Raw genomic sequence first — 14,236 nt, 5'->3', positions numbered from 1 at the left:
GATTCCCACCCCTCTCAGTTTCATGTGTACTCCTCCTTGAATTTCAGTTTTTGGACCGTCTGGAATCCGGTCCTTAAGGGGGGGGTTCTGTCACAGTTTTGTATTTTGTTCTCGTAGATAAGTTTGTTCAGTGCTTCCTGTTTTATTTTGTAGTCCTTGCTCCCTGTGTGTTTTTCACCCGTTTACTTCCTGCCCTCATCAGGTTCACCTGTTTGTCTTGTGCCACCTGTCCCCAGTTACTCATTAGTTCCAGTATGTATATAAGTCTTTGTGTTTCCCCCATGTGGTTGTTGGTTCGTCGTCGTCATGGTTCTGTCTGTTCATGTGTCTCGTCAGCTCTCGTCACGTTACCCAGTAAGTTTGTATCCTGCCCTGTTCTGTGTTTCCACTCCTGTTTTTGAGTGCGATTATTATTTCTTGAAGATTTCTTGTGTTACGTTTACTCCCTGCTAAATAAAATACACTTTTTGTTAAACTTTAATTAGTTTCTGCGTTTTGGTCCTCCCCTTCTCACGTCGCCCTCCCTAACTTTGACAAGAACATCCTTGGGCAGCCTGGTTGGGATGGGGTCTAAAAGACAGTTTGACGGCTTTAGTTATAATTTTATCATTAAAGAGGCTCATGAAGTCATTACTACTTAGACCTAAAGGAATAGATGGCTCAGTAGAGCTGCGGCTCTCTGTTAGCCTGGCTACAGTGCTGAAGAGAAACCTGGGGTTGTTCTTATTTTCCTCTACTAATGATGAGTAATAGGCTGCTCTGGCATTATGGAGAGCCTTCCTGTATGTTTTAAGATTATCTTGCCAGACTAAACGAGATTCTTCCAGTTTAGTGGCACGCCATTTGTGTTCTGATTTGCATGCCTCTTGCTTTAAGCTACAAGTCTGCTCGCTATACCATGGTGCTAACTTCCTTTGTTTAATTATCTTCTTTTTCAGAGGTGCAATAGAGTCGAGAGTTGTTCGTAATGAGCCTGTAGTACTATCAACAAGATGATATATTTAAGAGGGGCTAAAGAAAGCAACACAATTCCTCTGCTACATTGAGACATGGCATTGGATTCAATACTGAAGGAATCACTTCCTTAAATTTGGCTACAGCACTATCAGATAATCTGCTATAGGAGTTTCTGCCAAAAGGCTTATAGTCCAGTAATATGAACTCAAAGGTTATTAAAAATTAACCTTTGAGTTCTTTGAATATGGCAACTGTGCCCTGAATCTGAAGATGACAAATGCAAATATAGACTGGTAGCTCTTTCTTCTTTTTATGTCTTATGGCCCATTATGATCTGCACTGTGTTTATGTAAATTAGAGCAGGTTAAATAATAACTATTTTAATTTGTCTTCCTGTCAGTCAGCAAAGGCTTGCTGATCTCTCTTGGCTTTTCTTTGTCCCTCCCTCATCATGATTGCCTCTTAAGTGTTGGCTTTCCTCTCAGGGAGGGGTTTAAACCAGTAGACAGTCCTCCCATCTTATTGGCTCATGCCTCCTCTATGTGCCTCTGTCACTGTAATGAAAGAGGGAAACAGGGAACAGCACTGTGTTTACCCCACCCCCCCACTCATTCACTCATGTGCCCTCTCTGCCTCATTCTCTCCTTGCTCTTTTCTCCTCCACTTGCTCTGTGACTGACAGTGGATGGGTGGTCATGTGATGTTATAATACCCAGGGATTTTCAGGGTTTTTCTAGGCAACGTCTCTAGCTTCCTTTCCTCCCTCTATCATTCCAAATCTGAGGAGATGTTGCCTTGTATTTTCCTGCATCCAGCCACCCGCTCAGCTCTCCTTCCTGGGGGACCTATTCTTAGCTAGAAGTGACGTTTACCATGGTAATGACTAAGGGCTGAATATTGTGTTGTAGCACTGTCTTGCAATACACTGATCGGAAAAGATACACATGTTGGGATACACGTGCATGGTGACATGCAAAAAGCAGCGATGTGGCGGCATTTGTACCCATGAGTGGTAAGTGACCCGATTGGTGTCTGAATGTTTGTGTGGTGGAGTGCTGTTGTGCTTATTTAACCATGGCTGCCATCAGTCATTATTACTAGCTAATGGAAACTGTGTTGGTGATTGAACATATTCACAGATAACCACAGAGAGCATACCAACATTAAACAGAATAGTGTGTGTATGTAGTGTATGTATGTGTGTGGTGACAGGAATAATTTGATCTCTTCACTGCTTTAACGTATATGCACAGTCATTTCAGTCTGCTTTATCTTTGATACTAATTGATACTTTATTAATTACTGATTCAATTATTAATTATATTGGCTGAAAATAATTTGCATTTGGATGTGCATCTGGTCTTTTCTTCAGGGTTTGAGCATGTAGGGTGAAAGCTTCCTGTCTTTCCCCTCTTTCTGCTTTGTTGGGCAGAGTACAGTGAGCAACAGGACACAGATCAGACTTATATCATCAGCTTTAAAGAGCAGCTATATAACTTTAAACAGCAGCGAAGACAGACAGGGTAGGTTGTACAGCAGCCAACATGGCCCATCTGTGACTGCCATCTGAGCAGTTGGCCACTAGCTGCTTGTGTCACCATGGCAACCACAGTGTAGACCACATTTATCGACTAAAATAATTATATTATACGATACATGCTCACACACTGTTTGACTAGAATGTTGATATGGACAGCATTTGCTTTAACGTTGGACAATACATTGGTTAATACAGTATTATGTCACAGCACTGGGCTGTGGGGCTGGCACAGGCTGCATGTTTGAAGTGTCCTCTTTATGTGTCACCAACTATGCACTGACCTTGATGTTTGTTTGAGATCATTTGGGTTAGCAAGTAGATGGAGACAGAAGCTAAACTAAAATATTTCAGGGATGAAGGTCATTACTCATTGACCATCATAGTCTTTTCTCTTTTTCCTCTACTGTGTCTGGAATCTGCCATTTTTTGTGTGTAGTTATTGGTTACTGATGTATATTTCTAATGTTAAAATAGGAACGTCACATTATATTTTGCATCCTTAGTTCCAAATGGCTCAAGTTAGTAATATATTCTTAGAGGGCCCAGGTTTTAATACATTAGTCTTGGGTACAGTTATAATTGTATCTCAACTCCTCTAATGGAATTATAGTCCGTCTCCCAGTGTTTAAATAGTGGAGGTTTCCCCAATTTCCTTCCGGAATAATTAACCTCTAGACCAGTAGCATCATAAGTATTAAAAGTGTTTACCTGGAGAATAATACGCTGTTCTGATGCAGACACCCCAAGGGCATTGCGTTTGGGGCTAGGAACCATTGAACCTTGAATATAGAAGATTGCTACTCAGTTAATCACACTACCAAAACGTAAGCAAGTTGGGTTGTGGATATATTTTGGCAAATTTGGTGAATAGTGTCATCAGTGTATGACTCGGTGGACAATAGTCTGTACCAAACTGCAAGTATATACAGTATATTGGTAGACATTGATACTGACACTTGAAACATGTAAAATTGTTCCGCTTTGTCTCTTAAAATCTTGAAATGATATACACTATATAAATGTATAAATCGTGTCTGAATGATAAGGAATCAGCAATGAATTACAATTAAATGGATTTGTCATTCCATGTTGTTTTTGGATTACGTAAGGTATCAGAAAGATACAGATATGCAGCAGCTCTTATAAATTTGTGAACTCTGATCAATTTTAAGGTTGACTGGATTTAGGTCATATTTATTTGCTTAAATAATGAATAGGGAAAATGTAGAGCACATCTGAGCTTGCCTTGGCCAAATAAGGGCCAAATAAGGAAGAAGTGGACAGGGCTACTCACTCCGTGTGCGTCTAGCCAGGTATTGCGCACCCTGGCTCGGGCCTATGGAACCTGTGCACACAGCCTGGCCCCCACTCTGCGAGTTGAGAGTAGGGCTCACTCCCTTGTGTGCATCTAGCCGGGCTTTCTGCACAGTGGCTTGGCCTGTGGAGTGATGCTGAATTTATTCATCTCACAATTTATTGAAAGATCACAGAAAAATCATAAGTCACAGTGATTACAGGGCACATGCACAGATAAAACAGACTAAGGTTATCCTGTGGGTGTGTCTGCATGTCATCAAGAGGCTGTGCTAAATGCCACATGGCAGCATTAAACTAATCCTAGCCAATTCCTCTGCAATCCTGATCAGAGGCAAAGCAGGATAAAGAGGGTTCTATTCAAGTCTTCAGCCCACATTGTGATGTGTGTCCATGTAGCCATACACATAATGTGGGTGTCAATGTGAGGAGGAGAAAAAGGGGAAAATGCAGCCTGAGAATCTTAGTATATTAACCTGTGAGTGTGTGTTTGTGTGTGTGTGAGAGACAGGCTATGTTGCATTAGTGAATTAAATTTTCAGTCATTTGTCAGTCATTCAATGTAAGTGCTGTTCTGAAGAGTGCAAATTATAAGCACCAAGGTATATTTTAGTTTTTTTTAATTCGCTTTTGGCCATACAATGAGAATGAAAAGGTTAAGTTCCTGCTCTGTCTGAGATACCCACTCATGCGCACGCACGCACGCACGCACGCACGCACGCACGCACGCACGCACGCACGCACGCACGCACACACACACACACACACACACACACACACACACACACACACACACACACACACACACACGCAACCATGGTAACACCTTCAGTAATGGGCCAGCCCCATTGAAGGGACAAAGGATGTGTGGGGGAGGGGAAGGGGAGGAGAGAGATTGGCTGGATGTGAGAAGATATGGAGGATGGGGAATGTATATGAAAGAGATGGCAATGTCTAGTGTGGCATGCAATGGAAAATATTCTGTCTGTCATGCCCCTATCAGAATCAGAATCAGAATCAGAATTCTTTTATTTGCCAGGTATGTTTGCACATACAGGAAATTGCCTTGGTGTCATTGGTGCACTACTTATGTACATAAAACAACAATATAAAAAAACAACAATATATAAGAAATTGAATAAAATAAAATAAAATAAAATAAAATAAAATAAAATAAAGTAAAGTATATACATATATACAGTAACAGAGTAGTAATAAATTATAAATTATGTGCAGGGGGTGGGGTGTGGTGGGGTAGAGTCAGTGCGGTGCAGAGTCAGTGTGATGCAGGGGGCTTGTTTGTGAGCCCCACTGAAAAAACTGTTCAGATGGCGAGAGGTTTTAGTCCTGATGGCCCGAAACCTTTTTCCGGAGGGAAGTCTCTGGAACAGGTGGTGACCGGGATGTGAAGGATCAGCAATGATCTTGCCTGCTCTCCTACTGGTCCTGGAGTGGAACAGGTCTAGGAGGGCCGGCAGGTCACAGCCGATGACCTTCTCAGCTGACCTTATGATCCGCTGCAGTCTGCCCTTGTCCTTGGCAGTGGAGGCAGCGAACCAGATGGTGATTGATGAGGTGAGGATGGATTCAATGATGGCTGTGTAGAATTCAACCATCACTTTCTGCGGCATGTTGAATTTCCTCAGTTGCCGCAAGAAGAACATCCTCTGCTGGGCCTTCCTGGTGATGGAGGTGATGTTCTCCGCCCACCTCAAGTCCTGTGCAATGATGGTCCCCAGGAATCTGAAGGACTCCACTGTTTTAACTGGGGAGTTGCACAGGCTGAGGGGGGCAGTTTGGGCTGGGCTCCTCCTGAAGTCTGCCACCATCTCTACAGTTTTTAAAGCGTTCAGCTCCAGGTGGTTCTGGCTGCACCAGGAAGCCAGGCTGTTAACTTCCTCTCTGTAGGCGGCTTCGTCCCCATTGGTGATTAATCCGATGAGGGTCGTGTCATCTGCAAACTTCAGGAGTTTGACAGAGGGATGGCTGGAGGTGCAGTTGTTGGTGTAGAGGGAGAACAGTAGAGGGGAGAGCACACAACCTTGTGGGGCTCCAGTGCTGATGGTCCGGGACTCAGAGACAAGCTTGCCCAGCCTCACGCGCTGCTTCCTGTCAGTCAGGAAGTTAGAGATCCACCTACAGGTGGGCTCAGGCACGCTCAGCTGTGTCAGCTTGTCACGGAGAAGAGCTGGGGCGATGGTGTTGAATGCGGAGCTGAAGTCCACAAACAGGATCCTGGCGTAGGTGCTGGGGGAGTCGAGGTGCTGGAGGATCAAGTGGAGTCCCATGTTGACTGCGTCGTCTACGGACCTGTTGGCTCTGTAGGCAAACTGCAGTGGGTCGAGGAGGTGGTTGGTTATTGTCTTGAGGTGGGTCAGCACGAGGCGCTCAAAGGTCTTCATTACTACAGAGGTCAGGGCGACAGGTCTGTAGTCATTAAGGCCTGTGATCCTCTGCTTCTTGGGAACGGGGATGATGGTGGATGTTTTGAGACAGGCGGGTACAACACATTCAGCCAGTGAGGTGTTAAAGATGTTCGTGAACACTGGAGAAAGCTGGTCTGCACAGTGCCTCAGTGTGGAGGGGGAGACAGCGTCGGGTCCAGGTGCCTTGCGGGGGTTCAACTTCTTCAGAAGCTTGTTTACATCTCTCTCCTGAATAGAGAGAGGTGTGATGGGGGGGAGGGGGGTTGAGTCTTTGTCCAGGCTGGGGTGAAGAGGTGTAATAGCTATGTGGGGGGGCTGGGAGTCTGGGTTAGAACTGGTCCATTGTCTTTCAAATCTACAGTAAAAGTCATTCAGTTCGTTTGCAAGTTTCAGGTCTTCCACAGAGTGGGTGGATTTGGTTTTGCAGCCGGTGATCACTCGCAGCCCCTTCCAGACTGATGAGGAGTCGTTGGCTGCAAACTGTTGTTCCAGCTTCTTTGAGTACTGTCGTTTGGCCTCCTTAATCTCCTTGCCAAACGAGTATTTTGCCAGTCTGAAACTATCCATGTCCCCACTCTTGAAGGCCGCCTCCTTCTCCAAACGAAGCTGTTTGAGTTTTGCGGTGAACCAGGGCTTGTCATTGTTATAGCTCACCCTGGTGCATGTTGGGATACATCTGTCTTCACAGAAGCTGATGTATGACGTCACTGCATCTGTGTATTCATCAAGGCTGTTGGAAGCAGTTCTAAAAATGTCCCAGTCAGTGTTATCCAGGCAGTCACGCAGCTCCTCCACAGCTTCTCTGTTGCTCCAGTTCTTGGATCTCAGCACAGCAGGTTTAGAAAGTTTGAGTTTCTGCCTGTAAGCTGGGATCAGGTGAATAAGAGCGTGGTCGGACAGGCCCAGAGCAGCGCGGGTAACTGCATGATACGCCTTGGTGATGGTGCTGTAGCAGTGATCAAGAGTGTTCTCCCCCCTGGTCGGGCATTTGATCAACTGTTTATATTTCGGGAGTTCCTGAGATAAGTTCCCCTTATTAAAGTCCCCGAGGACTATAACAGGGGAATAAGTGTTCTCTCTCCTCCTCTCCACCCCCAGTACCTGCTCGGCCAGTTGTCGTTGTGCCTCGCGCACGTCAGCTTGCGGGGGGATGTACACGCCGGCCAGGGTGAAAGAGGTGAACTCACGGGGAGGGTAGAACGGTCGGCAGGTAATGAAAAAAGTTTCCAGGTCCGGAGAACCGGACTGTAAAATGACTTTCACGTCGCTGCACCAGCCCTGGTTTATATAAAAACAAATCCCTCCGCCTTTTGCCTTGTGTGAGAGGATCGGGTCGCGGTCCGCGCGTAACAGCTGGAAGCCGGTCAGCTGTGCGGCGGAGTCCGGTGTGGCTTCAGTCAGCCACGATTCCGTGAAACACAAGACAGAAGTAAGGGAAAAGTTTCTATTTGTCCGGATGAGGAGGCGCAGTTCGTCCATCTTATTGCACAGCGAGCGGACATTGGAGAGGAGGATGCTCGGGAGAGGTGAGCGTAATCCCCGCTCCCTGAAGTGCACCAGGGCCCCAGCGCGCTTCCCTCGTCGTCTCCGCCGGAGTCTCACTGGTTGTCCGAGGACCACCGCACCTTTGATGAGTAAGTCCACTAAATCAACGGAAGAGGCGATAAAGTTGGGACATAAATCGGATGGTGTTGTGTCCCTGATGGAAAGAAGCTCGTCCATCGTGAAAGTAATCCGAGTAGGGTCGCAGTAAACAGAATTAAATACTAAAAACAAACACAAAAGTGCGCACCAACACACCGAGGCGACCGTTCGTGGCGCCATCTTGGTGGCTAGAGGCCAAGAAAAAAGTTTAAACTTAAACTCTTTTCCATTTTCTATATTACAGTTTTTTTTCGATTGCTAAACGACAGTGGGCACAATTGGAGTCACATGTGCAAAACTCTAACTATAGTCTGCACAGCAGCAGTTCATGTGGACCAAACTCTAGTTCGTTTTTCATTGCTTGAACACAGTTTTCAAAACTCTACACACTTATCCCATGACTTTAACCACAACCTGCACAACACTGTGAATTTACAGCACTTTGTTCAAATGCTAACACTATGCTGTCAAAACTGTGAACCACATATTCAAAACCGAATAGATTTCAGCCTTGTGCCTTTCAAACACTGCTGATTGCAATTTCAGCTGAAAGGCTAAGCAGGTGTCTTGTTTTAGACTTGTTAGTGAACACACAAACACATACATATATATTACAGTATATATAGGTAGAGCTTAGAAAGACTCATTTTGGAAATGGAACAAGGAAGACGGGTTCGTGGAGGGAGAAGGGTGGCAGAGAGAGGGCGGATGCGTGGAGGAAGACAAAGAAGATAAAGAGCTGTTATTTCAGATGAAATAAGGGCTACACTTATAGACCATGTCGTGAACCATGGTCTCTCATTGAGAGAGGCAGGGTTGAGGGTGCAACCCAATCTGCAAAGATCCACAGTGGCATCTGTAATGTGAATTTTCCATCATACAAACAGGTGAGAGTTATATCCTTACAGTAAATGAAAACATTACAGCAATCTATTTTGTATTGCAATTATAGAATATTTACACAGATATATATTACAGAAAGTTTGACTGTAAAATATATTTTTACAACAGGACCCAAAGGCTGCCCCCAACAGGGGGAAGAGGAAAAATATTTTCAGATGCGCAGGAAAATGCTATTGTTGACATGGTTGGTCACCAACCGCATGACCAAATGTCTCTTTTGGAAGCCATGCGTGCCGGATGTGAGGACACCAGTCCAGAGGACTGCCAGGGATTGATAAAGCACTCCAGAAGGTTCTTCCCCAGCTGCATGGCAAGAGAGAACATTAGATGTGATGTTGATGAAAACCTGTGGCCTGATGCTAGAGAGAGGCAGGATTAGCCCCTCAATTATTTGTTCGAATTACAGTATGTACTTTTAGTTTCTACCTTTTTTTCTCATTACTGTAATTCCGTAAATTACTACAGACTACTGAAGCAAACTGCTAATTTTCATTTACCTTAAAGAATTGTTATGTTCTAAAAATGTTAATAAATCATGTGAAAGAATGTCACTCTTTTCTTTGAAGAAAATATTACTTTGTATGAAGTCACTGAAATTGTTCAAACTGTAAAGATGAAAAGTTTGTATTTTCTGTATTGGTGTTTGATGCTAGTGTTTTTACTCTCAGTGTGTTCTGAGTGACTTTGAGTGTTTGTTATCTCCGTGAGGGTTGTGCATGGTGTTTGGCTGCACTGAGCGTGTTTTGAGCCATGTGTTTAGAGTTGTGTTGCTTGGAATGAGTTTTGCAGGTGATGTGAACTGTTTAGCTCAGGTGACTGTTGGTAGTGCAGACTGTTGTTAGAGTTTTGCACATGTGACTCCAGTTGTGCCTACTGTCGTTTAGCAATAGAAAAAAAACGGTATATTTATTGTGCAATGTCCCTAGAGGCCAGGTAAAATATTGCATGTTTTCACCCTGCACACCTGTAGTGACTGCAAATATTGCATTACATTACATATCATCTTCTTAACCAAGGTGTAGTCGGAAGACATCTGTTTTTAGCCTGCATTGGAAATTGTGTAGAATTTCTGCTGTCCTAAAGTGAATGGGCAGCTTGCTCCACCATTTAGGAGTCAGGTAATCAGTCATAATTTTAAGGAAAAAGTAATAAAAGAAATATTTGACAGGGGAAAAAGAACTTAGAAACCTCAGAGAGAGCCACATGTGAGGGATCCCTCTCCCAGGGTGGACAGAAGTGCAATAGATGTCATGAGTATTTACAGCAGTGGTTAGCGTAAACAGTTTGTAGCATGATGGAAGGTAAACGAATTGAGGAATTATTGACAGTAATGGTAGAGTATCTGAGTAGACATATTGTATATAAAGCAGTCTTGTTATAACCATAGTCCATGTTCAGCAGCCACCACGATCAGGATACACCACTACAATCGGATGCCAGCATGATACAGGATCAGCCATTACTATAACCATCAGCCAGCACTATACAGGATCAGCCATTATGATCGCAATCTCTGATTTGCTAAATCTTTCAGCTTAATCCATGGTGTGGATCTGCGAATGATAAGGAATAGGGGCTCCGGAGAAGAAGTCAAGTCATTAACATGTGTTGATGAGACATGTATTAATTTCTTCATAATATGTGATAAGAAGCTTCATGTGTCATGTGTCCCCAGCTTTTCTAGACCTATTGCAACACAACTAAGAGCAGGTCGAAGACAAGCCTGGACCAGCTCTAACTATAAGCTTTATCATAAAGGAAGATTTTAAGCCTACTCTTAAACGTAGAGAGTCTGTCTGCCTTCCGAACTGAAACTGGGATCTCATCAGGAGAGGAGCCTGATAGCTGAAAGCTCTGCTCCCAAGTATTAGAACCTCTGTTTTATCTAAGTTTGATAAGAGAAAATTGCAGGTCATTATGTCCTTGAATCAGGCTTGAAGTTTAGTAAATTGATCACACTGTTCTGGTTTTATTGGTAGGTATAACTGGGTGTTTGCTAGTGGAAACATATACAATGAGAATAAAATTGGGCCGAGCACATAACCCCATGGAAAACCGTGGTTAACTTTGGTGTGCACAGATGGCTCATCATTAATTTGCACAAATTGGAACTGTTCTAATCTCTGTAATAAAATGTGATGATCAATACTGTTGAATGCTGCACTAAGATCTATCAGGACGAGGATAGACACAAACCCTTGATCTGAAGCTAATAAAAGGTTGTTAGTGACTTGTGCCAAGGCTGTGCTGTGATGAGCTCTAAACCCCAAGTGAACGTCTTCATATACATTACTTTCCTGGAAAAACAGCTGATTGGCTACAAACTTCTTGAGGATTTTAGACAGGAAGGGGAGGTTGGATATTGGTCTGTAGTTAGCTATAACCTCCGGGACTAGGGTGGGTTTTTTGAGGAGGGGTTTGATTACAGCTAGCTTAAAGGACTGTGGTACTGTTACAGTGGCACCCATAAACAGCTATATTTATATACTGTCTGAAATACAGGAGACAAGAGTGAGACATGGAGACGTGGCTTGCCCCTGCTGGGTTCCTCACAGCTATGAGAAGCAGCTGAGCTCAAGCTTCAAAGTAGCAGTCCCTTGGCCCAGAAATGGTCTCCCACTGCCCCCTATTGACCGGGAGGTGCCGCAATGGCTCAATCATCTTGGTGACATAATTTTATTTTTGCTTTCAAAAATAATTCAAAAGATGAGAGTTTCCAAAAGGGGCAAAAGAAAACACAAACTTAAAATTATTATTAACAGTAAACTTAGACAAAATATAACATAAATGTGATAATACTTTTAGTGTACATCACAGTGCATATCCTGGCTCTCTGGCCGTGATGGAGAGAGAGACAAGCCTGCGAGACACAGTGAACTTGACGGGGCTTGCACTGGGATCTCTGGAACATTTGAAAAATAATATCACCAAGTACTCGGCAAGTGAGTGGAGAGGAGCGTTCACTCCGTGTGTGTCTAGCCGGGTATTGCGCACCCTGGCTCGGGCCTGTGGAGCCCGCGCACACCACCTGGCTCCCACTCTGCAAGTTAAGAGTAGGGCTTGGTCGCTCGTGTGCGTCTCAGCTTTGCACACCATGGCCTGGCCTATGGAGTCCGTGCATTCCACCTGGCTCCCACTTGGCGAGTGCGGAGGAGGGCTCGCTCGCTCCATGTGTGTCTAGTCGGGCATTGCACACCATGGCTTGGCCTATGGAGCTTTCTTTTCACCAAAAAAAGGGTGCATCCTATTTACTGCCAGTTAAAATAGACATATGTTATTTAACGCAGGTTGGATATTATTGTACCAGTGGCCCGCAGGCCTTGAGTTTGACATCTCTGGTTTAGAAGATGAGATTACTGTGGTCAGCTAATCAAGGATGATCAGAGAGAAGCTGTCTAAATAATTGGTAGGATTCTTAGCTGTTTCTTAGATGTATTTGCTTGATGGTGTACTAGTCAACTGAGGGCAGGAGATTGTAAATTTTATTTCCAATAGTTAGAATTTTATAATTAAAGAAGGTCACAAAGATATTGCTCTTTAGGGGTGGAGGAAGAGTGAGTTGGATGGAGGTGTGTCTCTGTCAACTAGAGAGAGAAACCAGGGGTTGTTTTTATTTTCCTCTATCAATGTGCAGCTCTTGCTTTGTGGAGGGCCTTATGTAATTTAACACTATCTTTCCAGGCTAGATGATTTTCAGCACAGTTGCTGGATGGCCACTTCCTTTCTAGTTCTCTTGACACTTGTGTTAATTCATGTGTGTTCGAATTATACCAGGGAGCTACTTTACTTTGTTTTACATACTTCTTTTTTAGAGGTGCTATGGAGTCTAATGTTAATCGTAATAAGTTTACAGAGCTATCAACAAAATGGTCAATTTCAGTGGAGCTTGGGTTTTTTAAACAATTTGTTGGTGTTACATTTATGTTTGTTAAATGTAATTTGAATAATTCCCTTAAATTTAGCTACAGCACTATCAGGTAGACATCTAGAAAATGAGTTTTTCTTAAATGGCATGTAGTCTGATAAAGACAAATCAAAGGTTATTAAGTTATGGTCTGATATAATTGGATTATGTGGAAGTACTATGTTCATGATGTTAAATTTTGACACCGTATGATATTACAAGGTGCCTCGCCTTGCTTCCATCGCTACCAATACACTACATTAGTTACACGTACCAATACTGTTAAAGGAGGCAGAGAAGTTCTAGAAGTGCTAATAGATAGTGAACTCAAACAGAAGAATCAGGTGAAACGCAAATGGAAAAACACAGTGTTGCTAGAGCATCAGAGAGTGTGGAGTGATATGTGTGGCTGTTTAACTATAGATTGATGATTTAGCTGTAGTAATATAGAGAAATAGGAGAGGAGAGGAGCTAGTTCAGAGAGGGTGACCACCACCAGCTGCAGGAAAACAGGAAATAATGCAATACCTTTTCCGCAGCATGTCAGCGTCTGATGTCACAATTAGTGCACTCCACAGCTATTAAGGGCCATTTAGTACACTTTAGTACCCAGCCTACAGAAAAAGACTCAAACAGACAAACACACCCAGTGATCTGACAAGTTAAACTCTGGTCTTTACAAACTGAGAGCATCATGCAGGATGGTATCTCAAAGACATACTAGTGTGTTAAAAGCTGCAACCACACTAGAGGATTCTACATCAAAATACAGGAGTATGCTGAATGTGTGACTGGGAACATTAGCACCTGTGTTGACAACATTGTGCCCACCATAAATGTTAGGAAGTTTCCACACTAAAGCACCTGGATAAACGTTAGGATAAAAGTTAGGTATGTCACATGCTGAATCTCTTGCATTTCGATCAGGGTGTCAGGGACCAAGCAGAAAGGCGAAGGACAAAGGTGTTAAAAGGAATTTCTCTTTTTCATAACATTTTCTTTTTCAACTAACAAACAATTAAATCCATACAATTTACAAAAACAGAAATTAAACTGCAAAACCAGGGCCCAACTTTAAAAGAGGTCAACTAAACAATAAGATCACTATACTTTCAACATAAAACATGGTCAACATACAAACAAAAACAATCTATCAAAATAAGTAGATACACAAACAAACACAGACTGTTCACACCTCTGCAGGATGTCCAGACTAAGGAACAGCTTCTATCCAGCAGCCATCAGAATGTTAAATATTCACTGGCCCTAATACCACCCTGGACTACCTCAACACTGATCCTTCACTCCTCTCCTTGCACCACAGAGCCCACCACCATATACATCAACTGTCACCCTTCATCTTCACACTGTACACCTCTGACTCTCAGCACAACTCTGAGTCATGCCACTTGCAGAAGTTCTCTGATGACTCTGCAGTGTTCGGGTGTATAAAGTGATGGGAGGGAGGGCGAGTACAGAGTGCTGGTGGACGGTTTTGTGGAGTAGGCCTGGAGAAATCCTCTGCTTCTGAATGTGTCTCTATTTCCT

At 43.5% G+C, this 14,236-nt stretch overlaps 1 protein-coding gene across 14 annotated transcripts in view; it reads left to right on the top strand.

The window, feature by feature from the left end:
- Nucleotides 1-1,564: 1,564 nt before the first annotated feature.
- The window catches only part of plekha6 (pleckstrin homology domain containing, family A member 6), a 200,083-nt gene continuing 187,411 nt past the window's right edge, over nucleotides 1,565-14,236 (top strand). For 3 of the 14 annotated variants that reach the window (XM_069514595.1, XM_069514580.1, XM_069514533.1), the window contains exon 1: nucleotides 1,571-1,969. In XM_069514595.1, the coding sequence (XP_069370696.1) occupies nucleotides 1,902-1,969 (68 nt within the window). In that variant the 5' untranslated portion in view covers nucleotides 1,571-1,901. Of the gene's footprint in view, nucleotides 1,970-14,236 lie in introns of all 14 variants that reach the window. The other 11 variants (XR_011239274.1, XM_069514568.1, XM_069514544.1 and 8 more) reach the window with 8 other exon arrangements.

The sequence above is a fragment of the Paralichthys olivaceus genome, chromosome 2, assembly GCF_024713975.1.
Source record: "Paralichthys olivaceus isolate ysfri-2021 chromosome 2, ASM2471397v2, whole genome shotgun sequence".
Taxonomy (NCBI): Eukaryota; Metazoa; Chordata; class Actinopteri; order Pleuronectiformes; family Paralichthyidae; genus Paralichthys; species Paralichthys olivaceus.
The sequence above is the reverse complement of the archived record's forward strand: the minus strand, read 5'-3'. Positions and strand labels throughout refer to the sequence as shown.